The sequence below is a fragment of the Scylla paramamosain genome, chromosome 19 (assembly GCF_035594125.1).
Source record: "Scylla paramamosain isolate STU-SP2022 chromosome 19, ASM3559412v1, whole genome shotgun sequence".
In the NCBI taxonomy this organism is placed as follows: Eukaryota; Metazoa; Arthropoda; class Malacostraca; order Decapoda; family Portunidae; genus Scylla; species Scylla paramamosain.
The window spans coordinates 10948642-10973892 of record NC_087169.1 but is presented as its reverse complement, the minus strand read 5'-3'; the positions used below and the strand labels follow the sequence as shown (position 1 = coordinate 10973892).

The 25251-nt window shown below is 39.5% G+C and overlaps 1 protein-coding gene across 1 annotated transcript in view; it reads right to left on the bottom strand.

The window, feature by feature from the left end:
• Window positions 1-24209: 24209 nt before the first annotated feature.
• The window catches only part of LOC135109626 (cytochrome P450 2L1-like), a 126793-nt gene continuing 125751 nt past the window's right edge, over window positions 24210-25251 (bottom strand). The window contains exon 11 of the mRNA XM_064021060.1: window positions 24210-24463. Coding sequence (XP_063877130.1) covers window positions 24460-24463 — 4 coding nt within the window. The 3' untranslated portion in view covers window positions 24210-24459. The remainder of the gene's footprint in view (window positions 24464-25251) is intronic.

The following is a 25251-nucleotide window of genomic DNA, read 5'->3' as shown; positions in this document are numbered from 1 at the left end:
TAAAAAGCTGAAGATAGGCAGAGAGAGAGAGAGAGAGAGAGAGAGAGAGAGAGAGAGAGAGAGAGAGAGAGAGAGAGAGAGAGAGATTATTTAGCCAATAAAATGACAATGCACTATATAAATCAAAAGGTAGCTGATCCCTGTTAGAGTTTTAATTCTCTTAAAGGCACCTTAATTTACACACTCGAAGTAATATTTAAGGATAAATGGTTTTACAGTAATTACACACATGTACTGAGAATATCTCAGTAGTACCTGTTGAGCAGGTTTTGTTAGACTTAAATCATCATTAATGGTGTGATGAATAGTGCAATTTTGTTTTGTATTATATTGAGGTAATTATCCTGTTAATTTTTATTAAGTTTGAAGTTATTATTAGTTTATTTGTAATTGCATTGGTTCTTGTGGAGAGTTTGTGACGTGGAAGTTGTGTGACTTGGAGGGGAGGCAGGTTGTGTTTCTCCCCACTGGCCAGGGGTTAGTCGGATTCCGGGAACATTGTGTGCGGTGAGGTGGAGGGGCCGATACGGGGCATAAGGATACCAATTTCGTGCCCCGACCGTACTGAGGATGTTGCGGCCTCCATAGGATATGCTGTTACCCCAGGGTCAGTGTTTATTGCGGGAGCACGAATCTTAGGTAAGTTACGAACATTATAATTACATATTGAAGTGCGTTATGGCCATTTACGTAGATTGCTTATTTGTATACTTGATAGGGTGTATGTAGGTACTCAGATGCAGTGTGGGCATTATCTATTAGCCATAATTAATTCACCTTTGATTATAACTGTGCTTGTATTCATTATTTGCTCACTAACTCGACGGTATATGTGATTTGTAGTGTGGTGAGTTACACTAATACACGGATAGGGATGATGTGATTACAGTGTCCGTGATACAGGATCGGTATCAGAGTCTTGTCACGGGAATGTTATGCAGGGATTCACCGGAGCGCTGAGAGGGGAGCCACCGTTTGAGTTGAGCGGTTTGCGTTACATGTATTCAGTGAGATATTAATGTTGGAGATTTATGAGTCCTTCATGTATGGTAATGAGATTAGTAAGTAATATCATGGTACCTTTATTGAGTTATTGAGGATACGTTAATTGATGTGGGCTTGTATGAGACAGAATGTGTTGCTTGCACTTATGAACAGGTTGGACTACATTAAAGAAAGCTACTTCCGGTGCTGTATCATTTGTACCCTGGTGAAACATACAAATGAGAAACAAAATATTCTATGATAAATCCTGCTACTTGTAAGTCAGATCAGCGCAATGAAATGCTAAATATACTCGTTCAATATACTCGTATGCTATGTTGTCAGTACAGTATTGTTTTAGCAAACATGATTATACAGATTTCTTAAAACTAAATATGGTCTGTTTGTTTCTTAGTGTGTTCCACATCTTTACACCGGGATATCTAATAGATCTTTGTGATTGACTAGTACTGCACATTGGTATTAAAAGTACATTAGGGTTACATAAACTGTATCTCTCGCTTGTATTATAATGGAATGAATTTACATCATTATGATTATGAATAAATTTATGTACGAAAATTGCACAGGTGTATATATTGCTATCGTGAAGTTTGAGGAGGTCTAGGCTCTTAAATAAGGCATTGGTGTGAGCATATTTATCTTTGTGCAAGATCATTCTAATAACCTCTTTTTGCGCTAATATTACTCGGTTTATATGTGTCTTGCAAGCGTCAGTATGTGTGAAGTGGGTAAATTAGTGAATAATAAATATGTTTTAGAGAACTAGTGTTGATTTTTTTTTTCTTTGTAAGCTGGAGAATCGTACCCATAGTTAGGTAAGGATGGGAAGGAACAGACTCTGTTAAACATCACGGAAGTTGTCCTTTGTTTATTTTGTACAAGACACTTCCTTGTTGTTCGTCTGAACAAATATCGCCAACTAACACAGTAGCAGGCGCCATCCTGACCACGTGGTGCTGATGCAAATGCTGATGTTACGTTTACTGTACGTCCACTATGTTAACCGACGGCACCTCTCGAGGCAAAGAGAGGAGAGAGGGAGTGACGATCGCTGCAAGTGAGTCTTGCGAGCTCTTCCGGCCAATGGAGGGCCGCAGCGTTAGTGTGTGCACACTATAAAACTAAGTGAAGTAATGTCACTGTTTCACTAATACAAAACACAGTGACGTATTGTTAGTGTCTCCAGTAATCAGAGACCTAATACAACCACGTTACTACACTACCCCGTAACGAGTGAACTCGTGTTGGTGTAAATAAATTGTATATATTGACTTGATTTAAGTTTTTCTTTCAAGCCTACTCATATCACGCGACCTTTAAATCACAAATGTTCCTGCTGCTGGCGTGACAAACAGTTGAGTAGGGGAACAGAATACAGAACTGTTTATTTTATTGCTGATATTGTGGACATGCTTTCTCCAAGACAGCTGTCTGTCAACCTCAACGCCAAAAAAACTTTGTGTAATTTACTTCTTTAATGACATACGAGTACTGTCCGATTTTAATGGGTGCAGTGTTTTGTGGTATTGTCTTATTTCTGTGAAAAGAGGAGGAGGAGGAGGAGGAGGGGAGAGAGAGAGAGAGAGAGAGAGAGAGAGAGAGAGAGAGAGAGAGAGAGAGAGAGAGAGAGAGAGAGAGAGAGAGAGAGAGAGAGAGAGTGTGTGTGTTTGTAGATTAGTCTTTTAACTGTCTGTCTGTTTGTCTGTCTGTCTGTCTGTCTGTCTGTCTCTCTCTCTTTCTCTCTCTCTCTCTCTCTCTCTCTCTCTCTCTCTCTCTCTCTCTCTCTCTCTCTCTCTCTCTCTCTCTCTCTCTCTCTCACACACACACACACACACACACACACACACACACACACACACACACACACAGCAACGGCGACCTGTAGCAGTTCATCAAGGAGGTGCAAGTAAAACCGCCTGACTCACCTCTTTTCCTTTCCCCGCGAGAGACAAGCAACGCGATGATGGAGTTGTCTAGTGACGCGCAAAAAATCACGCTACAGAATGAAGCGCTATAAAAGAAAGACACCTAAAAAAGTACACTAGAAAAAAAAAAAAAGATGACTTGATATTGTCATGCATAACGAGTATGACAGCTTGACTCAATACGCATTGAAGGTAAGGCGAGAGAGAATGTGATGAAAGTCAACAAGAAATTGGAATGTTTGGACTCACTGCAGGCGCCGCCACTGCCGTGCTCACGATAGCTGCTTCCATGTGCAACGATGCAAGTTTCCTGTGACGTCAGATATTCATGCAGCTTATAAAGATAAGGTATCTGGTTGTAGGTAAAAAGATAAACCAGGATTTTAATGTTTCCAAAACAGTGTATATGAAAATCACGGCGATCAAACGATATATAAAGGAACTATCTGGGATATTGCATACAACAAACATATTGAACAAGAATTTAAAGGGAGTAGCTAACGTAATGTAAACAACAACAGTGATTGAACGATAATTAAATGGAGCACCTAACATTTACGGAAACGTAAGCTGAACAATAACGAAAGATTATAGGTACGAACAAAAAACAGAGGTTGAACGATAACATAATGTATATAAAAGCAACAATAATTAAAGAGCCTGACAGTGTATACAAAAAAAAAAGCAATGATCGAACCATTAGAGAAAACTTACAGATACAGAGAGAGAGAGAGAGAGAGAGAGAGAGAGAGAGAGAGAGAGAGAGAGAGAGAGAGAGAGAGAGAGAGAGAGAGAGAGACTCGTGCAATGGCGTCACTTTCATCTCGTTTCATCTTTTTAATTCAGAGATGCTTTCCCGCCTGAATGTTGGAGCAGGATTCATCTCGTCACGCGCGGCTCACTCTCTATGTGTTGGCCATTGCTCTCGCTCCATCATTAATGTGACGTCTCGAATTAGAGTGCACACACCTATTCATAGAGTTCTGCAGTCATGAAACTATTACACCTCACAAGAGATAAGTTAGCTGAACCCTTTAATTATTCCTACCCACCTCACTTAAATTTCTGTCTTCTTTTATCTATTTACTTGTAATACTTAATTAATTAATTTATTTTTTTTACACTACTCAGTTGAACACTTTTTTAATTCCTATTCATCTCATCCAATCTTCAGTCTCTTTTTTTCACACTTCAGTCTTATTATTATTATTATTATTATTATTATTATTATTATTATTATTATTATTATTATTATCATTATTATTATTATTATTATTATTTTATATATATATTTATTTATTTGTTTATTTATTTATTTATTTACTTTTATTTATTTATTTTTTTCGGCTTGTTTTCCCAGTCAATAGGTTTTTGGAACCCTTAAACTCTCACACCTCACACGAGAATACGCAGTTTTAACCTTTCCTTTTTCTAATCGTTCTCACCTCACATCAACTTCTGTCTTATTATTTCCTTTTTTACAAATTTTTCCCTATTTTTGTCTTCACAGCTCCCATCGTGTTTTGGATTCAAACTTTCTCACAACACCCAAAACTACTGTTTATATATATATATATATATATATATATATATATATATATATATATATATATATATATATATATATATATATATATATATATATATATATATATATATATATATATATATATATAATTTTTTTTCTATTCCTATCCACCTCCCCTAAACGTATCATTCTTTTTTACAGCGGTCTGTTTTTTGTTATTTTCCTACTCTTTTCCCCAATTGTTATCTTCATTGCTTCAATCGTATTTCGGAGTCATCCTCACACGAGACTAATCAGTTTATTTATTCGTTTATTTATTTTATTACCACTCATCTGACCTAAATTTTTGTCTTGTTTTATTTATTTATTTATTTTTATCAATCAATAAATTTTTATTTCTTTATCTATTTCATCTATTTTATCTATTTATATATATATTTTTTTTACACCTCAGTCCTTCTTTTCCCGGCGCCAACTGTTTTTGAAGTCATTAAGCTCACACGAGAGTACTTAGTTTCAACCTTTTTTATTCATTTCACTGAATTTTAAAGCTCGCCTCCTAAAAGTTAAAACCCGTGTCCACTTTAAGATACTGATAGATATTCTCTCTGTACCTTAACATTCAAAAGAGAGAGAGAGAGGTGGAGGGGCGGGCATGGGACGTAACACTAAACAGGTAAATAAATAAAAACAAATAAATAAAAAAAGTCACTTTGCCACTTTTTTTTATACTAAATTATCGTACAGAGAAAAAAAAAACAGGCTACTACACCACTGCGTCTGTGAAAAATAAATAAATAAATACTAATAAACAAACAAATGTGGAAAAAGTGGTGGTAATTCCAATATTTCTTTTAAAATGTTATATAATGCAACTCTTTCCTTTTAATCCACGAGCAGAACACCAAGAGCATTGTGGATTTCTTCTGTATTATTTAAATAGTTTTGTTTGTTTAATAAAACTTCTTCCTTACCTAGTCTAGCTTGGTAACAACCATGTTTTCATCTTTAAGTCCTCCAGTTCTTATATTAAAAAATCCACTGAAAATATTGTTCATAGGCTTAGACTGACTTAAACTTTACAGGGCAAAGGATTTGATTGTTGAAACTTCCTCACTCCAGTCAAGCGTGGGTGTCTGTATTATGAAAGCTCTTGTGTGTTTATTTAAATCGTAAAAGGGATAGGAGATGTGCTTTCGAAGCGCAAGTGTCTCCTGGGAAATGTTCAGGTAAAGAAGCTCCAATATTCTATATCTGTGACTCTACAAAATGAGGGAATAAAGTTGAGGGAAGGAAGGAAACAGGACTGAGGAAAAAGAAAGGAAAAAGTTAATTCTTGGGAAATTCTGGCTCACTGACATTATACATTACCCAGTAAGATACTCAATTCAACATCACATGCCGAAGTGCCATGTCATGTGACTTGAGCAATCATGTCCCTCTACCTTCTACGATTTCTGAAGGGCAATACTATACAGCCATAATGGTGCCATAATGGCGCCATATTATAGACAGAAGATGATTCACTGACAATGTACATTACGCCTTGATAAAAACACTCATTTCAATACTATACACTAATAATACCACTATATTACACCAAAAGCAGCGCAGGTCATTAACAGAGGCGGACTTTATTTTATGTAGAAGGGACACCGGCCAAGGGCAACAAAAATTCAATAAATAAAAAGCCCACTGAGATGCCAGTCCAAGAAAAGGGTCCAAAGCGGTAGTCAAAAACTGAAGGACAAGTGTCTCGAAACCTCCCTCTTGAAGGAATCCAAGTCATAGTTAGGTGAAAATACAGAAGCAGGCAGGAAGTTCTAGAGTTTACCAGAGAAAGGGATAAATGATTGAGAATACTGGTTAACTCTTGCATTAAAGAGGTGGACAGGATAGGGGTGAGAGAAAAAAGAAAGGCCGCGGGAGGAGGGGCGGCATGCAGTTAGCAAGATCAGAAGAGCAGTTAGCATGAAAATAGCGGTAAAAGACAGCTAGAGATGCAACATTGCGGCGATGAAAGAGAGGGTGAAGACAGTCAGTTAGAGGAGAGGAGTTGATGAGACGAAAAGCTTTTGATTCCACGCTGTCTAGAAGATCGGTATGAGTGGAAACCCCCCCTCCCCAATGTAAAGCATACTCCATACATGGACGGAAAAGGCCCTTGTACAGAGTTAGCAGCTGGGGAAGGATGAGAAAAACTGGTGGAGACGTCTCAGAACACCTAACTTCATAGAAGCTGTTTTAGCTAGAAATGAGATGTGAAGTTTCCAGTTCATATTATAAGTAAAGGACAGACCAAGGATGTTCAGTGTAGAAGAGGGGGACAGCTGAGTGTCATTGAAGAAGAGGGAATAGTTGTCTGGAAGGTTGTGTCGAATTGATAGATAGAAGAATTGAGTTTTTGAGGCATTGCGCCTTAAAAAAACACTTTCCAAAATATTAATAACTCCGCTCCATTAACCCAAAAGCATGCCATAAACACACGCCAACTCAAACGAACAGTGTGCATTGCGCCTTAACAAGACACTCATTTCAATACTAGGAGCATACATTAAAAACTCCCGCTACACTGACACTCTGACTGCTGCAGCCTCTACCCATGCCTAATGAAATGGTGCGGTGCAGGTGTAGGAGCACATCAAGGCCGCCACTCAAGATCCTGCTCAACGTGAATGCATCAGAATAATGTGTTATTTTTTGTACAATTAAATAAAACAAAGTAATGGTAGTGACAGAACAACTCAGACCTTCCAGCGCCCGTAGTTACGTAAATTCATACTCAGTGAAATCGTCCACAGCTACTCGTGTCATGTTAGAGGAACACTACGTCTGATAGGAGGCTCGCCATAGCAGTGATAGTCATCCGGACTGAAATAAGGGGGTACATGGAGGGTTACACGACAGGCCAGTGTGTGTATATAAGACTGACTGCACAGCAGGAAAAGGTATTTTACGGAGGAAATTGTGTGCGATGTTTAAAAACAAACACATTTAAAATTGAGATCAAAGTATTAGACATTTATGTATTGAATTAGTATAATACACTCAGAGGCAAAAGGTTTGAGGTGAAGCATTTTGTTTTATTCTACATTTAGCACCTATCATAACTATTTACGACTGAGTAGCCATTCCCTATGCTTAAAAGAAAGACCTAACACTGTTAATTATAATTTTTTTAATCTTGAAACTAGAACTGGGTGTGTATGTGTGTGTGTGTGTGTGTGTGTGTGCGCCGTCGAAGTTGGACGTGCCAGTAGTAGCTCCTGGAATCAATGTCTTTATCGTCACAAAGACTATGTGATTGAACTGAAAAAAAAAATAGTGTTATATACATGCTCTGTGACACTTGATACAAGTTTATCCACATTAATGGTCAGCTGTGAAAGTGAAAGTGACTGAAAATGGTACAAGAGAACAGACCGTCTCGATAATTCAGTAGAAGCTTCGAGCCTTCCAGTCTCGTGCATCACCAACTGTACCACAAACTATAGAAGTTTTGGGCAAAAAAGAACGGGAAAATAATATTGTCCTACTCAGCATTCCTGATGACCAAGAAAGCCTTGATAGAGCAACATCAGATACAGCGAAGGTGGAGAGAGCGTTTGAAAAGGTAGAAGTGGATGTTGGGATAATACGAGCTGTGAGAAGACTAGGAAGTGTTAACAACGGTCATCTTGGCATCGCGGGAGGATAGAGACACCCTGTTGGATAAGGCGAAACGACTAAAGACCACCGAGGAGCCGTTTAAGATTTTCATCAAAAAGACTTTCACCCGAGTGTACGTGCGGAGTGGAAGAGACTGTGGGAGGGGGAAAAGAGAGAGAAGGAACTCCCAGAAAACGTCGGTTGCAACATCCACTTTAATGTTAGAGAATGTCGCCTGTACAAAGACGGAATGGTGATCGACCAGTGGATTCTCCAAGCATTTTAGAAAGACCACAACAGGAAAGTAAACTTAGAATTGTTTCTTGGACTATAAATGCTGCCAGGACAAAGCTTGAAAAATATAATGTCCAGAATTATCTGATAAGAAATTATATCATTGGTATTAATGAAATCAAGAGTACTTTACCACTTAGTTTACCAGGCTATAAATGTTATAAGAGTATAAATGATCATGAAGGTCATCGAGGTGGGACAGCTGTATTTGTGAAGGATTACTTGACTGCCTTCATCACCATCATGGATAACAGTGTGCCAGACCAGGTGTGGGTTCAGTTTAGTTGTATGATGGGTATTGTGTTTGAATTCTGACTCATCATACTTTATCTCACTGTATCTTTCTCAACTATACATGAAAAGTTAAATAGCTTTGTTAACAACGAAAAGTTTGTAATTACTGGGGACTTTAATTCTAGATTTGGATCCAGTGTCCGTCACTTGCCTATGAAAAGTCACATACCAGATGCTCAGTTATACACATACCCCATGATACCAGATGATGTTAGGGTTGCTAATGACAATGCATTTGTTTTAGTGATAATGTTGTAGTGATAATGGGCTTCTAGTGTTGAACAACTTGTCTACACTTTCGAGGTATTTCAGAGGTGGGAGAACCTTTAAGAAGAGAAATGAATTAGATTTATGCCTTGTATCCTGCAGTCTCTTAGATAACATTGATAACCTGAAGAATCATCAGACTAATGATTTGCCATCTGATCACGCTCCTGTCAGTTTAGGTATCAGGTCACGTGGAGTGGGAATGAAGCACCTGTGCTAGCGTGCAGGACAACTGGGAGAACACTGGTCCTTGGGAAATTAACTAGCTGACAAAGGAGTCGTAGGTAAACCTATCAGATATGATAGTATTGATACTATCATATCTGAGATGGATTTTAGCTGTGATGGGAAAAAGATGTTCATGCACTTACTCTCAGGGTTTCAGAGTCATTGTATGTGAGCGCAGCTTCCAGTCGCGTCAACCAAGCGTCAGCCCGGGAAGATGGTGGCCATGATCGTTGGGCCAGGCTGCTTTCTGACCGGGATGACAGGCGCGTTTGGGAGGTTATAGGCTGGAACGGGAAGTACCAAGAGAGGGAACACACAAGTAGTGTTCCATGTGACCATGACTTTAAAGTTTTTTACGAAAATTCGTTCGGTGTTGCAGATCAACAGGGGGGTACTGAGTCGAATGAACGTGATGTGTATGTTCCCGTTCTGGATGACCCTATCTCTCCACATGAAGTGTACAAACATGTAAATAAGTTAAAATCAGGGAAAGCCAGTGGCCCTGACGGAGTACTCCGGGCCTTCTTGAGGTATTACCAGGTCAATGTATGTTGATGATTTCCACGTTACTTAATTATGTGTTTTATTTGTCCCACTGCTTGTCCCACTTTTCAAGAAAGGTGATAGGGAAGATGTACGAAGTTACAGAGAAATTAATATCATTAATTGCATGGCAAAAGTGTATGACATGATCCTTTGTTCACGGCTCGAATCCTGGTTCAAGCCTTTCGAGAGCAGGCGGGAGCTCAGTGAGGTCGAGGATGTCTTGAACATATAGTGACTCTTAGACTACTTATTGATATTGCAAAGAAAAAGAAGAACAAGCTGTATGTATCGTTTGTGGATTTTAGTTCTGCCTATGATAGAGTATCGAGACCACTTATGGTGAGACTCCTCAAGAGATTAGGGTGTGGGACTGTGATGCTTAGTGGCGTGGCTGCGATGTATCAGATGACTTAGAGTGTTGTGAGCACTGCGGTGTTTTCAGTTGCCGTAGGTTTCAGACGAGGCTCACCCACAAGTTGTTTATTATTTATTCTGTATGTCAATGACTTAATCTAATTAAATGAAAAAAAAAGATTGCCTTCATGATGGTATTTTAAAGTGGCTTCATGCTCTCATGATAATGGACGATAGTGTTGCTCTCCACGACTCGAGACCGAATGACTAGGAAATTGAGTATGTTAAAACAGTATTGTGACATATATAATATGGGTATAAACTTAACTAAAACTAATTTCTTCGTAATCAACGCTTCGGTGGTCGACAAGGAAGCGGTGGTAGTGGACAATATGAGATTAGAATGGTGTGACATGTACGTGTATCCGGGATCCCCATTTACATCAAATGGTTCAGTGTTTTCAGCTGTTAAGGTTCATGCTGAAAGGAAAATGAAGGATGTTAAGAAGTATATTTTATTTCTAAAGAAAAACAATGATTTATCGTTCTTAGTAAAAAAGACGAGTGTCTAATGTCTTCTCTATTGTATGGCTGCGAATCGTGGTTAAGTCTTCATCTTAGTCCTGTCAATAAGTTATATAACTGGTCTTTGAAAAGTCCTCTTGATGTCAGGGGGAACATATTTTTTTTTTTATTTCATTTTTTTTTTTTATGTAGGAAGGACACTGGCCAAGGGCAACAAAAATCTAATTTAAAAAATGCCCACTGAAATGCCAGTCCCATGAAAGGGTCAAAGCAGTTATAAAAAATTGATGGATAAGTGTCTTGAAACCTCCCTCTTGAAGGAATTCAAGTCATAGGAAGGTGGAAGTACAGAAGCAGGCAGGAAGTTCCAGAGTTTGCCAGAGAAAGGGATGAATGATTGAGAATACTGGTTAACTCTTGCGTTAGAGAGGTGGATAGAATAGGAGTGAGAGAAAGAAGAAAGTCTTGTGCAGCGAGGCCGCGGAAGGAGGGGAGGCATGCAGTTAGCAAGATCAGAAGAGCAGTTAGCATGAAAATAGCGGTAGAAGACAGCTAGATATGCAACATTGCGGCGGGGAGAGAGAGGCTGAAGACAGTCAGTTAGAGGAGAGGAGTTGATGAGACGAAAAGCTTTTGATTCCACTCTGTCTAGAAGAGCAACATGAGTGGAACCCCCCCAGACATGTGAAGCATACTCCATACATGGACGGATAAGGCCCTTGTGCAGAGTTAGCAGCTGCGGGGGTGAGAAAATCTGGCGGAGACGTCTCAGAACACCTAACTTCATAGAAGCTGTTTTAGCTAGAGATATGTGAAGTTTCCAGTTCAGATTATAAGTAAAGGACAGACCGAAGATGTTCAGTGTAGAAGAGGGGGACAGTTGAGTGTCATTGAAGAAAAGGGGATAGTTGTCTGGAAGGTTGTATCGAGTTGATAGATGGAGGAATTGAGTTTTTGAGGCATTGAACAATACCAAGTTTGCTCTGCCCCAATCAGAAATTTTAGAAAGATTAGAAGTCAGGCGTTCTGTGGCTTCCCTGTGTGATATGTTTACCTCCTGAAGGGTTGGACGTCTATGAAAAGACGTGGAAAAGTGCAGGGTGGTATCATCAGCGTAGGAGTGGATAGGACAAGAAGTTTGGTTTAGAAGATCACTAATGAATAATAAGAAGAGAGTGGGTGACAGGACAGAACCCTGAGGAACACCACTGTTAATAGATTTAGGAGAAGAACAGTGACCGTCTACCACAGCAGCAATAGAACGGTCAGAAAGGAAACTTAAGATGAAGTTACAGAGAGAAGGATAGAAACCGTAGAAGGGTACTTTGGAAATCAAAGCTTTGTGCCAGACTTTATCAAAAGCTTTTGATATGTCCAAGGCAACAGCAAAAGTTTCACCAAAATCTCTAAAAGAGGATGACCAAGACTCAGTAAGGAAAGCCAGAAGATCACAAGTAGAGCAGCCTTCACGGAACCCATACTGGCGATCAGATAGAAGGTTGTGAAGTGATAGATGTTTAAGAATCTTCCTGTTGAGGATAGATTCAAAAACTTTAGATAGGCAGGAAATTAAAGCAATAGGACGGTTGTTTGAGGGATTAGAACGGTCACCCTTTTTAGGAACAGGTTAAATGTACGCAAACTTCCAGCAAGAAGGAAAGGTAGATGTTGACAGACAGAGCTGAAAGAGTTTGACTAGGCAAGGTGCAAGCACGGAGGCACAGTTTCGGAGAACAATAGGAGGGACACCATCAGGTCCATAAGCCTTCCGAGGGTTTAGGCCAGCGAGGGCATGGAGAACATCTTTGCGAAGTATTTTAATAGGTGGCATGAAGTAGTCAGAGGCTGGAGGAGAGGGAGGAACAAGCCCAGAATCGTCCAAGGTAGAGTTTTTAGCAAAGGTTTGAGCAAAGAGTTCAGCTTTAGAAATAGATATGATAGCAGTGGTGCCATCTGGTTGAAATAGAGGAGGGAAAGAAGAAGAAGCAAAGTTTTTGGAGATATTTTTGGCTAGATGCCAGAAATCACGAGGGGAGTTAGATCTTGAAAGGTTTTGACGTTTTCTGTTAATGAAGGAGTTTTTGGCTAGTGGAGAACAGACTTGGCATGGTTCCGGGCAGAAATATAAAGTGCATGAGATTCTGGTGATGGAAGGCTTAAGTACCTTTTGTGGGCCACCTCTCTATCATGTATAGTACGAGAACAAGCTGTGTTAAACCAAGGTTTAGAAGGTTTAGGACGAGAAAAAGAGTGAGGAATGTATGCCTCCATGCCTGACACTATGATCTCTGTTATGCGCTCAGCACACAAAGACGGGTCTCTGACACGGAAGCAGTAGTCATTCCAAGGAAAATCAGCAAAATACCTCCTCATGTCCCCCCAAATAGTCAGAGGCAAAACACCAGAGGCACCTTCGCTTAGGGGGATCCTGAGGAGGGATTGGAGTGATAGGACAAGATAAAGATATGAGATTCTGATCGGAGGAGCCCAACGGAGAAGAAAGGCTGACAGCATAAGCAGAAGGATTAGAGGTCAGGAAAAGGTCAAGAATGTTGGGCGTATCTCCAAGACGGTCAGGAATACGAGTAGGGTGTTGCACCAATTGCTCTAGGTCATGGAGGATAGCAAAGTTGTAGGCTAGTTCACCAGGATGGTCAGTGAAGGGAGAGGAAAGCCAAAGCTGGTGGTGAACATTCAAGTCTCCAAGAATGGAGATCTCTGCAAAAGGGAAGAGGGTCAGAATGTGCTCCACTTTGGAAGTTAAGTAGTCAAAGAATTTCTTATAGTCAGAGGAGTTAGGAGAGAGGTATACAGCACAGATAAATTTAGTATGAATATATATATAAATCTTGTTATATACATCACATAAAGACTTCAGAGTTTTGGCCTTCTCCAGCACAACATTCGTCTCGTATCTGCTGGCCACGGTGAGAAGTTCTGGACAGCGCCGTGGTGTGCCGTCTGTGTTGTAGTTGTTACCAAGTCGGCGAACAGCACACACCTCCGTAGCGACGACACCCACCTTCTTCCAAAATTTCTTGACCTTCTCAGCATTCGAAGTAGCGCCCTCCAAGCCTTCATGTTCGTCTGGGACGACTCCAGTAATGACGAGGTTACTTACCTGTTGTTCCTTCCTGTCGATATTTTCGAGAAATCGTTGTTGTCTTTCTAATATCTCAGCTTGTTTATCGATTTGTGACTGAAGCTATGTAATCTTATTTTTTAGAGTTGAGCTGTCTTTAGTTGCAATTAGCCTCTACAGTCATATTATTCATCAGTATGTCTACTTTTGTAGTGACAGTTTGCAAAGCATCATCTTGAGAGGACAAGATACTATCGATGAGCTCATCTTTTGTCACCGACTTCAATTGATTAAGGTGTATGTTCCTCAGCTCAAAAAAGGGTTTCGCCGTGACTGGACATGTTAGTGACTGATTACTCTCTCTTAAATCACAAAATTCAGGAAAGAGCCAAGGATTTTACTTTTGTCTTGGTAACAATTAGCTCTAGTGCGCATGCGAGGGCATGGAAAATTGACTGAGGAAAATTATAGTCAGGACTTCCAGGTATAACTGGCTACATCTACTCAGCCCAAAATCTTCGTCACTCCATAACTCTCTCAACTTACACTTATTACATTCACAAAGATTTTCAGCCAGTATCAGCATTTGCAGCCTGGGCTGAGAGTTCTTCACCTCCCACATGAACACATACACACACAATCTTTTACTTTAGCTTCCAATTCAGAGTCTAAGCCTGGCCATTAAAAAAAGTTCCTTGCCAGTGCTTTCATCCTTACCACCCCCGGGTGTCCTTCGTGCAGCTCAGACAGTAATAGCTCTCTGCCTCGAGCAGGGATCACCACTCTGGATCCTCACACCAAGCGTCTTTGAAGTACAGAGAGTTCAGCTTTCCGACGATGATACATCTGGAAGTCATAAACGACGTCCTCTGGCCAACTCCTACACTATAGCCAATACAGGATCCTTAGATGTCCATGAAGGTATCCTGGCCGCCGTAACTGGCGTGCTCTCAAGTGAAGTCATCAAGACCTCCTCCGGTGCCGCCTCTCTTATAGCACTGACAATCTTACTACCTGGTTTCAGAGAACAATAGGAGGGACCCCATCAGGTCCATAAGCTTTCCGAGAGTTTAGGCCAGCTAGGGCATGGAAAACATAAATGCGAAGAATTTTAATAGGCAGCATGAAGTGGTCAGAATGTGGAAAGAACAAGCCCTGACTCATCCACGTAGAGCTTTTAGCAAAGATTTGAAAGAAGAGTTCAGCTTTAGGGATAGATGTGAATAGGAGAGGTGCAATCTGGTTGAAATAAAGGAGGGAAAGAAGAAGCAAAGTTATTGGAGATGTTTTTGGCTAGATGTCAGAAGTCACGAGGGAAGTCCAGATTTTGGAAGATTTAGACACTTTCTATTAATGAAGGAGTCTTTGGCTGGTTGGAGAACAGACTTGACATGGTTCCGGGCAGAAATATAAAGCGCATGAGATTCTGGTTATGGAAGGTTCAAGTATCTTTTGTGGGCCACCTCTCTATCATGTATAGCACAAGAACAGGCTGTGTTAAACCAAGATTTGAGATGATTAGGTCGAGAAATAGAGTGAGGAATGTACTTCTCCATGCCAGATACTATCACCTCAGTTATGCGCTCGGCACACAGAGACGGGTCTCTGACAAGGAAGCAGTAGTCATTCTAAGGAAAATCTGCAAAATACCTCAACTGGCAGAGGTAAAATGCCAGAGGCACCTCCGTTTAGGGGGATCTTGAGGAGGGATTGGAGTGATAGAACGAAATACAGATATGGGATTGTGATCGGAGGATCTCAACGCATAAGATAAGGTAACAGCATAAGCAGAAGCATTAGAGGTTAGGAAAAGATCAAGAATGTTGGGCGTATCTCCAAGACGGTTAGGAATACGAGCAGGACGTTGTGCCAATTGCTCTAGATCGTGAAGGATATCAGAGTTAAAGGTTATTTCACCAGGATGGTTGATGAAGGGAGAGGAAAGCCTAACCAGTTAGTGAACATTGAAGTCTCCAAGAATGGAGATCTCTGCAAAAGGGAAGAAAGTCAGAATATGTTCCACTTTGGAAGTTAAGTACTCAAAGAATTCCTTATAGTCAGAGGAATTAGGTGAGAGGTATACAGCACCAATAAATTTAGTTTGAGAGTGACTCTGTTGTTGTAGCTAGATGGTGGAAAACTTAGAAGGTTTCCTTGGAAGGTTTCCTTTGTGGAATTAAGCCTGAAAACCTAACATGCAATAAACAGTGATAGTGGTATCATTTTATCCAAGTTTATGCACATTGAGGGAAAACCTTTTTAACTAGGATCTTCTTTTTAATTTAGTATGAGAATGATATTGTAAACCTAAGGAAATTAGTACTATTTGGTTTCGATCAGCGTAAAAGCATCGTAGGTTCGAGACCGATTAAAGGGAGGAACACGACGGCAACCCCAATAATCAAGTCTAATGGGAGATTCTATCACCAACGATATCTAAGGAATTCTATTAAGTCACCAAGCAATATAGAAAATTTATTAACACACTAAAGCACAAAAGCATGATCCACTTGGTGCACACGCCAGCAAGTACTCAAGCCAGCAAATACTCATCACGCCAACCATAAACCCCCAGTTCGAACACCAAGCTAAATAGATATAAAAATAACAAGCTATCTTTAGTGTATATACAAACGTATTAGCGTGGAAGGAGGGAACATGCATTTGTATGCGGGATAGACACGTACGTGATACAAAAGTGTGAATGTGTGGGTGGTACAGGAGCATGTATTATAGAACTAGAGCAGGTGTATGCGTGTACATGTATGCGCATATTCATGTGTGTGTGTGTGTGTGTGTGTATGTGTGTGTGTGTGTGTGTGTGTGTGTGTGTGTGTTGTTGGGTATTTCAGCACTCACAATTAGTCAAAATTATGCTTAGCCTTTAGACGTAGTACCATCACGTTATATATATATATATATATATATATATATATATATATATATATATATATATATATATATATATATATATATATATATATATATATATATATATATATATATATTTTTTTTTTTTTTTTTTTTTTTTATGTAGGAAGGATACTGGCCAAGGGCAACAAAAATCTAATAAAAAAAAATGCCCACTGAAATGCCAGTCCCTAAAAGGGTCAAAGCAGTGGTCAAAAATTGGTGGATAAGTGTCTTGAAACCTCCCTCTTGAAGGAATTCAAGTCATAGGAAGGTGGAAATACAGAAGCAGGCAAGGAATTCCAGAGTTTACCAGAGAAAGGGATGAATGATTGAGAATACTGGTTAACTCTTGCGTTAGAGAGGTGGACAGAATAGGAGTGAGAGAAAGATGAAAGTCTTGTGCAGCGAGGCCGCGGAAGGAGGGGAGGCATGCAGTTAGCAAGATCAGAAGAGCAGTTAGCATGAAAATAGCGGTAGAAGACAGCTAGAGATGCAACATTGCGGCGGTGAGAGAGAGGCTGAAGACAGTCAGTTAGAGGAGAGGAGTTGATGAGACGAAAAGCTTTTGATTCCACCCTGTCTAGAACAGCAGTATGAGTGGAACCCCCCCAGACATGTGAAGCATACTCCATACATGGACGGATAAGGCCCTTGTACAGAGTTAGCAGCTGGGGGGGTGAGAAAAACTGGCGGAGACGTCTCAGAACACCTAACTTCATAGAAGCTGTTTTAGCTAGAGATGAGATGTGAAGTTTCCAGTTCAGATTATAAGTAAAGGACAGACCAAGGATGTTCAGTGTAGAAGAGGGGGATAGTTGAGTGTCACTGAAGAAGAGGGGATAGTTGTCTGGAAGATTGTGTCGAGTTGATAGATGGAGGAATTGAGTTTTTGAGGCATTGAACAATACCAAGTTTGCTCTGCCCCAATCAGAAATTTTAGAAAGATCAGAAGTCAGGCGTTCTGTGGCTTCCCTGCGTGATATGTTTACCTCCTGAAGGGTTGGACGTCTATGAAAAGACGTGGAAAAGTGCAGGGTGGTATCATCAGCATAGGAGTGGATAGGACAAGAAGTTTGGTTTAGAAGATCATTAATGAATAATAAGAAGAGAGTGGGTGACAGGACAGAACCCTGAGGAACACCACTGTTAATAGATTTAGGAGAAGAACAGTGACCGTCTACCACAGCAGCAATAGAACGGTCAGAAAGGAAACTTGAGATGAAGTTACAGAGAGAAGGATAGAAACCGTAGGAGGGTAGTTTGGAAATCAAAGCTTTGTGCCAGACTCTATCAAAGGCTTTTGATATGTCCAAGGCAACAGCAAAAGTTTCACCAAAGTCTCTAAAAGAGGATGACCAAGACTCAGTAAGGAAAGCCAGAAGATCACCAGTAGAGCGGCCTTGACGGAACCCATACTGGCGATCAGATAGAAGGTTGTGAAGTGATTGATGTTTAAGAATCTTCCTGTTGAGGATAGATTCAAAAACTTTAGATAAGCAGGAAATTAAAGCAATAGGACGGTAGTTTGAGGGATTAGAGCGGTCACCCTTTTTAGGAACAGGTTGAATGTAGGCAAACTTCCAGCAAGAAGGAAAGGTAGATGTTGACAGACAGAGCTGAAAGAGTTTGACTAGGCAAGGTGCAAGCACGGAGGCACAGTTTCGGAGAACAATAGGAGGGACCCCATCAGGTCCATAAGCCTTCTGAGGGTTTAGGCCAGCGAGGGCATGGAAAACATCATTACGAAGAATTTTAATACGAGGCATGAAGTAGTCAGAGGGTGGAGGAGAGGGAGGAACAAGCCCAGAATCGTCCAAGGTAGAGTTTTTAGCAAAGGTTTGAGCAAAGAGTTCAGCTTTAGAAATAGATGTGATAGCAGTGGTGCCATCTGGTTGAAGTAGAGGAGGGAAAGAAGAAGAAGCAAAGTTATTGGAGATATTTTTGGCTAGATGCCAGAAATCACGAGGGGAGTTAGATCTTGAAAGGTTTTGACATTTTCTGTTAATGAAGGAGTTTTTGGCTAGTTGGAGAACAGACTTGGCATGGTTCCGGGCAGAAATATAAAGTGCATGAGATTCTGGTGAAGGAAGGCTTAAGTACCTTTTGTGGGCCACCTCTCTATCATGTATAGCACGAGAACAAGCTGTGTTAAACCAAGGTTTAGAAGGTTTAGGACGAGAAAAAGAGTGAGGAATGTACGCCTCCATGCCAGACACTATCACCTCTGTTATGCGCTCAGCACACAAAGACGGGTCTCTGACACGGAAGCAGTAGTCATTCCAAGGAAAATCAGAAAAATACCGCCTCAGGTCCCCCCAACTAGCAGAGGCAAAACGCCAGAGGCACCTTCGCTTAGGGGGATCCTGAGGAGGGATTGGAGTGATAGGACAAGATAAAGATATGAGATTGTGATCGGAGGAGCCCAACGGAGAAGAAAGGGTGACAGCATAAGCAGAAGGATTAGAGGTCAGGAAAAGGTCAAGAATGTTGGGCGTATCTCCAAGACGGTCAGGAATACGAGTAGGGTGTTGCACCAATTGCTCTAGGTCATGGAGGATAGCAAAGTTGTAGGCTAGTTCACCAGGATGGTCAGTGAAGGGAGAGGAAAGCCAAAGCTGGTGGTGAACATTGAAGTCTCCAAGAATGGAGATCTCTGCAAAAGGGAAGAGGGTCAGAATGTGCTCCACTTTGGAAGTTAAGTAGTCAAAGAATTTCTTATAGTCAGAGGAGTTAGGAGAGAGGTATACAGCACAGATAAATTTAGTATGAGAATGACTCTGTAGTCGTAGCCAGATGGTGGAAAACTCGGAAGATTCAAGAGCGTGGGCACGAGAGCAGGTTAAGTCATTGCGCACATAAACGCAGCATCCAGCTTTGGATCGAAAATGAGGATAGAGAAAGTAGGAGGGAACAGAAAAGGGGCTACTGTCAGTTGCCTCAGACACCTGAGTTTCAGTGAGGAAAAGAAGATGAGGTTTAGAAGAGGAGAGGTGGTGTTCTACAGATTGAAAATTAGATCTTAGACCGCGAATGTTGCAGAAGTTAATGAAGAAAAAGTTAAGGGGGGTGTCAAGACACTTAGGGTCGTCGACGGAAAGGCAGTCCGACCTGGGGACATTTATGGTCCCCTTCCCAGATGGGGACTCCGAGGCTGGTGTAGGAGTCGCCATGATTTTAAAATTTTTGGAGTGAAGGGTGTGTGTGTTATTAGGTGCTTGTAGTTTTGTGTGGAGGAAGAGAGTTGTCTTTAGAGGGCAGGCTGTGACTACCCCCTTGTGTTGTGAGACACAAAGGGAAACGTTCAGTGAGGTCACAGCTGGGTTTAATGATAAGTTCACAGCACCCCCTGAACAGTGCTTTAGACCTCACTGGGAGTAATTATCGTTTCGGCAGGTGTCTACTGCCTCCTCCTAGGAGGCATATATATATATATATATATATATATATATATATATATATATATATATATATATATATATATATATATATATATATATATATATATATATATATATATATATATATATATATATATATATGTATATACATACATATATATATATTTATTTTTTTTATTTTTTTTTCTGCAGAATTTTTATCCTGTTTATGTACGGGGTCGCTGTTTTTTATGAGTCTCATTCATCTAACCCTGTCCTCTGCCACTTCAAGGTCCAAGTCTGCCGTCTGCCACAATACAGTCATTCCATCTCGTCCTGGATCTTCCTCTCTTCCTCCTGCCGCCCACTTCAATGTCCATTATCTACATTTCACAACTCACTTCCTCTCTCCTCACAACATGACCAAACCATCTTAACCGCGGCTCCTGCACTTTCTTACTCACACTTGTTACTTTAACTGTACCTCTTATGACTTCACTCTTAATTCTATCTTACCTTGTCACTCCACTCATCCAACTCAACATTTTCATTTCTGCCACTTCTATTTTCTTTTAATTACTCTTCTTCATTGGCATAGTCTCTAGACCATACATCATAGCTGATCTCACCACTGATCTATAATAAACTCTCCCTTTAAGCTTCATTGGCGTTCTTTTGTCACAGAGGACTCCTGACATATCACGCCAGTTTTTTCATCCTCCTGGCAACTTCCACCTCTTCCTTTCCATCTGCCGCAACCGTTGAACCTAGATATCTGAAGCTCCTCACGTTGCTCAGAGACTGACCATCTAGGGTCATGCTCCTCTTGTCTCTGTTTCTGCCTTGATCCTGGTTTGTCATCACCATATATTCCGTCTTACTTCTACTTATTCGCATTCCTCGCTTATCCATTGCAATACGCCACTCCTCCAGCTTCTCTACTTCTTGTTTTGATTCACCAACTAGTACCATATCATCCGCATACATAATTTACCATGGCACTCCCGCTCTTATCCCCTCAGTCAACACATCAAACACTACATTAAAGAAGAAAGGGCTGAGAGCTGAGCCTTGATGCAGCCCAACCCGCCCATCAAAACTCCCAGTCATGCCTGCTACAGTTTTAACCCTCGTTTTCGCATTTTTCTACGTCTCCATAATCAGCTTTACATATTTCTCTGGCACTATTTTCTTCCTCAGGCACCTCCATATTTCTTGCCTCGTGATTTGATCATATGTTTTCTCCAAATCTAAAAATATTGCATGTATTTTCATCTGTCTCCTTGTATTTTTCCATAATATGTCTTAGCATAAAAAACTGCACTAGTGATTCCCTTTTAGGCATAAATCCAGGCTGACTTCTCGATATCTCCACCTCTTGTCTCAGTCGCGCATCCATAGACCTCTCCCAGATCTTCATTGTGAGGGGCAGCAGCTTTATCACACGATAATTTGCAGTCCTGCACTTTCCTGAAAATCGGGGCCTTTACGTTCTTTCGCCACTCCTCTGGTATAGCTTCCTGATCTTCAATCTTTCTCAATAGTTACCACAAAATATTAACTCCTTCCTTTCCTAGAGCCATCCATGCCTCCACGGGGATATTATCCGGACCAACTCCCTTGTTCTTTTTCATTTTCTTCATGGCCTTCTCAACTTCCACTCTCTCCACTAACCTACACAAGAAGATCCATCTTCAAAATATTCGCGATGATTTTCCTGCAGTCATGCATAATACTTCTTTCATCTTTCGCGCACTTCTTTCTCTTTTCTTGGTACATGCCCTTCAACATCTTTTATTTGCTTCATGTATTGAATATCCTTTGTTGCCTTGTTCTTATTTTTTGCCAGCAAATATATTTTCTTTGTCCTTGAAGTGTTCCAAATTCTTTCTACATGTTCTCACAAGCTTTCGCTTTTGCCACTGCTGCTTCTTTCCTTGCCGTCTTCTTCACTTGCAGGTACTCTTCTTTATCCACTTGACTCCTTGTCTGTTCCCACTTCCGCCTCGCCTCCTTCTTTACTCTCAGCTTGTCTTGCACGTCCTGCTTCCACCACTATTCCTGCCGCACACTACGTGGTTTACCTGATGTTTTCCCCAACACTTCCCGGGCTGTACTCATTATTTCCGCATTCGTTTTCCACCACCTAATAACATTTTGTTAATCCTTTCTAGCACATTTATCTTGAATTCTAACCGTGTTGTCTCTTCCTTTAGTTGTAACCACTTTACCCTCTTCTTATATCTTCTTTTTCTCAGCCTTGGCATGTTTAACTGCAGGCTCAGCACCACCATTTTATATTGTGGTGCAACGTGGTCGCCTTTTACTTCACTTATGTTTGATCGCCTGTACATATTATATAGTCTATAATTTATGTACTGCATTGGTTCCATTCTTATAGGAAACGGTATGCTCTTCCCTATCCGGAGAAAAATATGCTCGTAATCATGAGGTCAAACAATACAACCAAATTTTCAACTCTTTCCCCATCTCTATTTATCCTTCCACATCCATGCCCGCCATGTATTCTTTCAGTGTCATTGCTATCCTCTCCCACATGACCATTCAGACCCGCACCCATCACTACTCTCTCCTCTGCTGGGAAACTTTCTATCACGCTCTCCTGCCATCTCCAAAATACTTCCTTTTCTTCCTCTGTAATTCCTGTTTGTGGGGGCATAAAAGCACTTTCAATGTTTAATACACATGGCCACTCCTTCATTAAAATTATCTTGTTATCTTCTCTGATAACACTCAGCACATTTTCCTTCACCAGAGAGTACAATTCCAACTCCGTTCCTCCCTTCTTAATTTGCTCTACTATTATACAACTTGTATCCTTCACCTGACTCCTTTGCCTTCCTTCCCTTTCACCTCGTTTCCTATAACACTTCTCCTCCCCCTCATCAACTCCACCACCTCTCTCCCTCGTCCAGCCACGGTGCCAACATTTTGTGTTCAAACACTCATGTTGATTGGAGGTGGCTTCTTTAGCTGCGCATTCTCACCGCGCGGTAGCTCGCTTCACCACAAAGATCTGGCAGGGTCTCTGTGCGTTGCTTTCGGGGTACGCCCTAAAGTTTGTCGAAACTCTTCTACTGGGACTCATCATGCTGGCGTTGGCAAGTGGTTTTATGACCGGTTCCTGACGCCAACCCTCCCCATTTACCCGAACCTGGGACCAACAACGAGTTGAACTGACTTGCTTCCCCAGCGGCAGGGTTTATATATATATATATATATATATATATATATATATATATATATATATATATATATATATATATATATATATATATATATATATATATATATATATATATATATATATATATATCGTTACAACCACAAATCCCAGCCCCTTCACCAAGCTGCTGCACCTGGACTATCTTACCTGTGTCACCTCCTATGTGAAATCAGTACAGGGCTCAAATATGGTTGTACAGGGTCCCTTGTGACTCCTGCACCCTTTTCACTACAGTCGTAACTCCAGATCACACTAAGTTGAGGTCGCCAGTCCGTTTTACCTACCCACATTCTTTTCACATGCATTCTTACTACTTTTTTAAAATTTTATATCGTGTTTTTTCTCCCTGTATATATATATATATATATATATATATATATATATATATATATATATATATATATATATATATATATATATATATATATATATATATATGCACCTTGTAAATTAGTTGTAACGTCTACAGGTACGTGTATGTCAGCATCTACACAATTATGTCAGGTAGGCTGGGATTAGGTTAGCTAGGTAAGGTCAGGTTAAGTTAAGTTGTTGGACTTTTTTTTTTTTTCTGGCAGACCAATACTTTTTGAGGCACTGTAAAAGGCCGGTGGCAAAAGCTAGAAATATGCTACGAATAAAATAATAAAAAAAATCAGAACATCAAAAGCTACCACAAGAAAACATTTTCGTCCATTATTATTGGTGGAGAGTAACGTGATTATTTATCAAAATTCATGTTAATAATGAAGGGAATCATGTTCAGTAGGATTTCTCTCTAAAGTATCGTTACTGACATTTTTGTCGTCCGTATAGATTTCAATATTATTTTCTGTGTAAACCTTTCTATTAAATATGAAAAGGTTTTTATTACTATTTTTTTGTTTGATAAATGGTATAACACACGTCAGTATTTTCTTAGTCTAGTTGACATGTAATTTTACTTACTTGACTGGTTGCAATAAAACATAGCTAATAATAAAAATTCATCACCAGGCTCAACTATACTAATGAACAGTATGAGATGACCTGCTAACAGAGATTTGCAGAAGACAACATTATTTATGAACGACTCATCATCCGCTTGAGGACCAGAAAGCATGCCCCTGGACTTAACCATGCTGAAAGGAAGCCAGTTTTACGACGGGCATGCCACTTCCAGTGGGATGAGCAAGGCAAGTGATTGTTCTTGATTGACCGTATGTTCTAAATTCTGTTTGGTATTATCTGGAATAAGGAAAGAGCAATATTTGATGTTAGTTAAAATGATTATGTGCTGAAGAATGTACAGTTTTGTGGCATTTTGTGTTTATTATTTTCTCTCATCAGTATAATGATGATTTATCTTCATAATATGATTATATATATATATATATATATATATATATATATATATATATATATATATATATATATATATATATATATATATATATATATATATATATATATATATATATATATATATATATATATATATATATATATATATATATATATATATATATATATATATATATATATATATATATATATATATATATATATATATATATATATATATATATATATATATATATATATATATATATATATATATATATATATATATATATATATATATATATATATATATATATATATATATATATATATATATATATATATATATATATATATATATATATATATATATATATATATATATATATATATATATATATATATATATATATATATTGACACCGACTTTTTAATTACTTTTATTTATTTATTTATTTTTTTTACAAAATATGCCAGTTAATGTTTCAAATATTAACATTTTATTTGTCACTCGTTTATCGTATATTCGTGTACGATTTTTAACTCTGTATCGTGCATCGTACAAATAGCCAAATTATCTTACAAATACGATAATTACCGTACGATTAACATCTCTGTTGAGGCTTTTGCCAAACGCAAAATTTAAATATGCCAGACGTACGTCCCGTGTTAAAATGATACGTCTCTCTCTC